General features: G+C 52.2%; 1 protein-coding gene across 4 annotated transcripts in view; it reads left to right on the forward strand.

Moving 5' to 3' along the window:
* The window catches only part of RSPO1 (R-spondin 1), a 24,564-nt gene extending 20,058 nt beyond the window's left edge, over positions 1-4,506 (forward strand). For 3 of the 4 annotated variants that reach the window (XM_017509750.2, XM_037731803.1, XM_037731802.1), the window contains exons 4-6: positions 2,351-2,500; positions 2,789-2,977; positions 3,759-4,506. In XM_017509750.2, coding sequence (XP_017365239.1) covers positions 2,351-2,500; positions 2,789-2,977; positions 3,759-3,925 — 506 coding nt within the window. In that variant the 3' untranslated portion in view covers positions 3,926-4,506. The remainder of the gene's footprint in view (positions 1-2,350; positions 2,501-2,788; positions 2,978-3,758) is intronic. The other variant, XM_037731804.1, reaches the window with a different exon arrangement.
* The last annotated feature ends 3,211 nt before the right edge of the window (positions 4,507-7,717 follow it).

Genomic DNA, 7,717 nt, shown 5'->3' on the forward strand with positions numbered 1-7,717 from the left:
CCTGCCCCATCACATTCTGAGACACACACCCTGTCCCATCACATTCTGAGACACACACCCTACCCATCACACTCCTGAGACACACACCATGTCCCATCACATTCTGAGACACACACCCTACCCCATCGCACTGTGAGACACACACCCTGTCCCATCGCACTCTGAGACACACACCCTACCCATCACACTCCTGAGACACACACCCTATGCATCACATTCTGATACACACACCCTACCCCATCGCATTCTGAGACACACACCCTGTCCCATCGCATTCTGAGACACACACCCTGTCCCATCACATTCTGAGACATACACCCTACCCCATCGCATTCTGATAACACACACCCTGCCCCATCGCATTCTGAGACACCCACTCTACCCCATCGCATTCTGATACACACACCCTACCCCATCGCATTCTGAGACACACACCCTATCCAATCACATTCTGAGACACACACCCTACCCCATCGCATTCTGAGAAACACACCCTGTCCCATCACATTCTGAGACACACACCCTACCCATCACACTCCTGAGACACCCACCCTACCCCATCACACTTCTGAGACACACACCCTACCCCATCGCATTCTGAGACACACACCCTACCCCGTCACATTCTGAGACACACACCCTACCCCGTCACACTCCTGAGACACACACCCTACCCCATCACATTCTGAGAAACACACCCTACCCCATCACATTCTGAGACACACACCCTACCCATCACACTCCTGAGACACACACCCTACCCCATCACACTTCTGAGACACATACCTTACCCCATCACACTTCTGTTTAAAAACCACCATTAGCTCCACATGAGCTGCAGGGGATCCATGCCCAGACAGCCTGCTTGTCCACTGTCTCCTCTCCCTGGCCTGCTGGCTCCCTGTTTCCACACCAGCTGCAGTTCCACGTGCTCCAAGGCACATGCTGGCATATCTCCACCCCTTCTATGGAGCTGCACCTGCGATGTGCTGGGGACACATGTGAGCACACTCGGGGGAGCAGTGCCAATGCCCCCACCACCTGTTCATGCCTTCCCATTTAGAATGCATTTGCAGGTCTCACATCAGTTGAGCCTCACAACAACATTGGGAGGGAGACAGGACCCAAGGGATGGTGCCCTTTTCAGGGCTGACAGCATTGAGGCCTAGAGTGTAAATGACTGGCCCAAGACTAGACTGGATTCTGAGCTCAACTCTGCCACTTCTTCATTGTGTGACCTTGAGCATGTCTCAAGCTCCCAATGCCTCATCTTTAAGAGTTTTTACCCCCTAGGGTTGTTGCGAGACGCTCCTGTAAAGCCTTAGTGTCTGGCACTCAATGAATGGTCGCTGCCATTGTTTTTATTTTTGTTCTTAATTGACTGGCAACCAAACCCAGGAATCAGAGCACTAGGGAGGGAAGGAAGGAGGGAAGGAGAGAGGTGAGGCTGAGACAAGCATGGAGGACATGGGAGTTTCTGAGGACGGCGGTGGGACCCTGGAAGCTGTCCTCTTGGTCCTCGGGTGCTTAGGGTTGGGAGCTCTTGGCTACACCAGCTTCTGGAAAACTGGCAGCGTGGGCTTCAGGTGCCAGAGCCTGGGAGGAAGTCAGCCCCGCCTGCACTCTGGGAAGGAGAGATTGTGAAAGACCCTGCTTGCTTCCAGCCAAGGCCTGCAGGACCCACCCTGCCCCCATTCCCCCAGAGGAGGGAACTGGCAGCAGGGAATCAGGGAGGGACCCAGGAGTCCTACCAAGGTGGTTCCTGGAACTCAGCCTTGCAGAGGGAGAGGAATTTGCCCTGGGATGGCTTCCTCCTCCTCCGCACTGATTCCTTCTGCCCCAGGCAGGAGGAGAACCACAGTTTGGGACATTGTAATGCCCAGCAATGAGGGAAGAGGAGATCACGAAGCCACTATCTGGGGGTCATTCTGTCCCTCAGTTCAACTCTGTTTAGGGTGGCCCTCTGGACGGTGTGAGATGCTAAAACACTCCTGTCCCACCCCACCAAGCCCAGAGGGTCCCACCCTCCTCCTCTGAAACTGCTCTCTGGAGCGTCACCTTGGGTTCCAGGGATGGAGCCTGGGTTTGAGTTCGAGTTGGCTGACGGCAGCGGGAGTCCCAGCCAGCTCTCAGGAGCAGCCACTCCAGCTGCTTCTTCCCTGGCCAGCCTGCCGCTGCCTTTCCTTTCCCTGTCCTCCCCAGAGTCCTCTGTAGTAACTGCAGTTCTAGGTCAGGGTTGTGCCCTCCATGTTGGTGGGTGTGGATGGAAGGGAGGGGGTTGGGGCTGGGGATGAGGGGGAAATGTTCCCTCCAGGCTGGGCCAGAGGCCCCCAATCTGTCTTCTCCTCAGAATGCAAGATCGAGCACTGCGAGGCCTGCTTCAGCCACAACTTCTGCACCAAGTGCAAGGAGGGCTTGTACCTGCACAAGGGCCGCTGCTATCCAGCCTGTCCTGAGGGCTCCTCAGCTGCCAATGGCACCATGGAGTGCAGTAGTCCTGGTAAGCCTGGCAGGTACTGTGGGCAAAGGGTCCAGGGCCCCAGGAGGAGGAGCCAGGTAGGCTTCTGGCCAGAGAGCAGTGGGCTGGGGCACTGTGCAGGGAGAGCTCATCCTACACTCCTTTCTGGGTCTCCAAGGACTTTTCTGCCCTCTGGACTAAAGATACCTGCAGCCTGAGGTCCAGGCAAAAGGCAAGCGGGAGGCGCTCCGCTGGGGTGTTCTGAGCCAGGGATGGAGACCTGATCCCCTCCTCCTTGTTCTTCTCTCTCTTCCCTTCTCTTCCTGCTAGCACAATGTGAAATGAGCGAGTGGTCCCCCTGGGGGCCCTGCTCCAAGAAGAAGAAGCTCTGTGGTTTCCGGAGGGGCTCCGAGGAGCGGACACGCAGGGTGCTCCAGGCCCCTGGGGGGGACCATTCTGCCTGCTCTGACACCAAGGAGACCCGGAGGTGCACAGTGAGGAGGGTGCCGTGTCCTGAGGGTGAGCTGCAGCCTCCGCCTCCCTAGGGTCAGAGCTCAGGCACCGGCCACGGCAGGTCCCACCACCTCCATTTGCTGCCCGTTGCTCAGGAGAGGGCTTCAGGGCAAGGCCAGATGGGGCACCCGCAACTCAAGATCTCATGTTGTCCAATCCAGATGTCAAATCCTGACAGAGAACAGAGCCCCAGAACTCTGCATGGTAGAAGCTGGAAGCTTCTGTGATCAATATCCTTCCAGTTTCCCCATTTCTTCTGAGCTGGTGGATGTTCATACTAGAAGGCCCCTTGGAGGCCAGATTTCTGGGTGGAAAGGGGGCACTAAGACCCAGAGAGGTGTAGTGATTCCACTGAAGCCACACAGCCTGCAGTTGGCAAGGAGGTGGCTGCTGCTCTTGCCTGGCCCCAGAGGTGGCTGGTGGCGGGTAGGAGGTGGGGGCAGTCCTGCCTGTTCTGAGGGTGCACTGAACACCTGGGAAGTGCTCTTCATCCACTGGGATCCAAGGTCTGAGGAACCCATGAGGAAGAGGATGATGTCTTGTGTGCCTTGAGGGCTGGGGGGTGAAAGGGCTCTTGGGATGCCTTCCAGTGCCCATGCCGCAGGGTCCTCTGAAGTTGCTGCTGTCAGAGGAGGTCACGATGACCCAGCTACCTAAGGGCAGTCTCCAGCCTCCTCCCTGCCTCCCCTTCCTGGCTTCCTCACACTCCCCTCCTAGGGCCTGTGGCCATGCCCAGAGCCTCCCCTCACATCCTTTGTTGATTCTTCCTGCTGTTTGCTTGTTGCAGGGCAGAAGAGGAGGAAGGGAGGCCAGGGCCGGCGGGAGAATGCCAACAGGAACCTGGCCAGGAAGGAGGGCAAGGAGGCGGGCACTGGCTCTCGAAGACGCAAGGGGCAGCAACAGCAGCAGCAACAAGGGACGGTGGGGCCACTCACATCTGCAGGGCCCACCTAGGGACATTGTCCAGCCTCCAGGCCCATGCAAAAAGAGTTCAGTGCTGCGCTGTGTGATTAAAGCTTTCCTGAACTGGAATGTCAGGGGCAAAGCATACACACACTCCATCCATCCATTCACACATAGACGCAAAACACATGCACTCAAACCCCTGTCCACATAGACAACCATACGTACATGCACACGTGTGTGCATGTACACACAGACAGACAGACACACACACACACACACACACACACACCCCTGAGGCCACCAGAAGACACTTCCATCCCGCAGGCCCAGCAGTACACACTTGGTTTCCAGTGCTCCCCGTGGACATGTCAGAGACAATGCTTCCCACATCTGAGACCAAACTGCAGAGGGGAGCCTTCTGGAGAAGCCACTGGGATTGGGCCAGTCGGTGTGGTAGACGGGAGCCAAGCTTGAGGACTGCTGGTGACCCGGGGAGAAGCCTTCTTCCCACCCCAGTCAGCACTCCCAGCTGTGTGACTTTATCGTTGGAGAGTATTGTTACCCTTCCATGATACGTATCAGGGCTAACCTGACTCTGAAAACTGCTTAAAGGTTTATTTCAAATTAAACCAAAAAATCAACAACAGCAGTAGCCACAGGCACCACATCCCTTTGCAGGTGTGAGGATTGGCAAGGTATGCGTGGGAGCAAGAAGGGACAGGGCATTTCAAGAGACCCCAAATAGCCTGCTGAGTAGAGGGTCATGCAGAGAAGGAAGAAAAGGGGATGCTCTGAGGGCGGTAAACAGGCTCTCTATATCCTTGTTACTCAGAGTGTGGCCCGGGGCAGCAGCGCTGTCACAGGGCAGCTTGCTAGGAATGAGAATCTCAGGTCTCATTCCAGACCTGGTGAGCCGGAGTCTGAACTGTAACAGCATTCCTGATGATTGGCGTGTTATCCAAATGTGAAAAGTGTTGCTGTAATTCCCCTTAAAGGATGGGACAAAGGGCCCCGGACATCTTGCAGCAGGAGGGGTTCTGGTCAGCTATAAAGGAGGACTTTCCATCTGGGAGAGGCGGAATCTGTATTCTGAAGGGCTAGTGGTACTGCTGGGGGAAAGGGGTGCCTAGGCTCCCAGTGATGGTTGGGGATAGTCCTGCTCAAAGGGAGGGCAGTGGATGGAATGACTCCTTGTGGCATTCTGAAGTGTGTACCAGGCTCTGGACCAGGTGCTAGGTTTCCAGGGAGAAGCCAAACACAGGCCTTACTCTTGTGGAGCTTGGAGGTTGGTGGGGAAAATTATAGGTATGCACCAAGGAATCGTACAAACGCATATATAGCTACAAAAGGATGCAGCCAAGGGCAGGTGGCCACTGGCATCTAATGTACAGCTAGGAAAATGCATACAACAGAATAAAAATAAAATACTTCCTCTCAGGGAGGCTTCTCAGAGGACATGATATTTGAGCCAAACTCTGAAGGATTGGTAGAAGGAATTAAAGCAAAGACAGGTGCTGCCTATCGGAAATATGTGAGCCACATATGTTATTCAGACCTTTTGTCTAGGCAGGGTGGCTGATGTCTGTAATCCTAACACTTTGGGAGGCAAAGATGGGAGGATGACTTGAGCCCAGGAGTTTGAGACCAGCCTGGGCTGCATGGTGAGGCCCCCATCTCTAAAACAAACCCCAAAAAATTTTTTTCTGGTAGCCGCAGTATAAAAACGAAAAAGAAAGATTAAGTTAATTTTAATTACATCTGTTGCTTAACTATATGCATGTATATATATACACATACAAAGTGTTATTTTTATTTTATTTTATTTTATTTTTTGAGATGGAGTTTCGCTCTTGTTGCCCAGTCTGGAGTGCAGTGGCGTGATCTCGGCTCACTGCAACCTCCGCCTCCCAGGTTCAAGTGATTCTCCTGCCTCAGCCTCCTGAGTAGCTGGGATTACAGGTATGTGCCACCATGCCTGGCTAATTTTGTATTTTTAGTAGAGACAGGGTTTCTCCATGTTGGTCAGGCTGGTCTCAAACTCCCAACTGCAGATGATCCGTTCGCCTCAGCCTCCCAAAGTTCTGGGATTACAGGCGTGGACCACTGCACCTGGCCCCCCTACTTTTTTTTTTTTCTCATAGAGACGAGATCTCACTATATTGCCCAGGCTGGTCTTGAACTCCTGGCCTCAAGCAATCCTCTCACCTTGGCTTCCCAAAGTGCTGGGATTACAGGCATAAGCTACTGTACCTGACCCAGCCCAAGGTATTATCTTTTTAACATACAATCAAGGTAAAAAATTATTAGTGAGCTCTTTTACATTTTTAAAACTAAGGCTTCAATGTTCTGTGTGTATTTTTACACTCACAGCATATCTTAATTTGGATGCTAAATTTTCACCAGAAATACCTGATCCATAATGACGTTGCATTAAAGTTGAAAAAGAAGATAGCCATACCCAAGTTGTTTTAAGAACACTTAACAGTTTTTCAGTAACTGAATGAAATACGTTTTCAAATTTTAAATTTGGTCAATTAAAATTAAATAACGTTAGTAATTCAGTTCTTCAGTTGCTCTAGCCATCTTTCAGATGCTCAACAAGCACATGTGGCCAGTGGCTACCGTGGTGGACAGCAGAGTTCTACAGACGCAGCATATGCAACTGTCCGGGGACAGAAAGTAGCTGGGCCGAGGAACTGAAAGCAAGCCAGTATAGCTGGAAGGCCTGGAGGACAAGGGAGTTCAGAAGATTCTAGAAAGATTGCCCTGGAGTTGGCCCTTTATTCTCAGAGCCAAGGGAGGCTGCTGAGGGGTTTTAAGCAGTAGGCCAAGACAACCAGATTTGCATTTTGCAAAGATCACTTTGTCTGTAGCTTGAAAGACAGATTAGGAGTGGCTGCTTCGGAGGCTGTTGCTGTCATCTAGGTGAGGGATGTTGGAGATTTGGACTAGGGTGGTGGCAGTGGAAATGGAGGGAATGAGCAAAATCAAAAGGTATGTGGGGCACAAAGTTGACAGACTTTGCTGATGCGTTGGATATGGAAGAGGGGAGAGACTGGGAGGGAGTTATCAAGGATGAAATCCCTGTTTCTGACTTGAACACCCAGACAGATGACAGTTCTGTGTTCTGACACACAAAACCTGTGAGGAAGACCAGTTTGGTAGAAGAAGGAAGAACATAAATCTGGTTTCGACCCGGTAAAGATGGTGAGCAGACACTGTTTAGACATAAACACAGGTGTAGTTGCACAGGGAGAGTTTGGGCTGGAATGTAAACTGGTGTACAGAAGGCAATCGAGGCTGTGGGTTTGGAAGAGGTCAACTGAAAAGACAGCACTGGGTGAAGAGAGGAGTCTTCACCCAGCCCTAATATAAAGGCCCTCTAAATATAAAGATCAGATCACAAAGGATGAGTTAAAGAAGGAGCAGGCAAGAGGAAACCCAGGGGAATATCAAGTCCCAGAAACTAGCAAGAAGGAGGGAGAGATCAAGCAAAAGAAGACTGGAAAGTGACCATTAGACTTAGCAACATGTGTGCCAACAGAACCTTAGCAGAGGTGCTTGGGGAGGGTGATGGAAGCAGACAATTCTTGAGCTGTGAAAAGGGGAAAGAGAAATAGGACAGGAACTAGAAAGAAATATGAGTTAAGAGAGTCTTTTTTCTTTAGGTGGGAAAGACTTGAAGGTGTTTAAAACCTTCTTGGAGGGGTGCACTTAAGAGAAAGTGGTTGAGTACACAGGCAAGAGAAGGGGAAGTCAGTAGTGGAAGGTTCCATGGGGAGGGACAGCGTTGCAGGAGCAAGGAGAGAGTGATGCAGGTATGGGGAGGCTGGGAGGCGA

This window comes from Cebus imitator, unplaced genomic scaffold (genome assembly GCF_001604975.1).
Source record: "Cebus imitator isolate Cc_AM_T3 unplaced genomic scaffold, Cebus_imitator-1.0 Scaffold420, whole genome shotgun sequence".
Lineage (NCBI taxonomy): Eukaryota > Metazoa > Chordata > Mammalia > Primates > Cebidae > Cebus > Cebus imitator.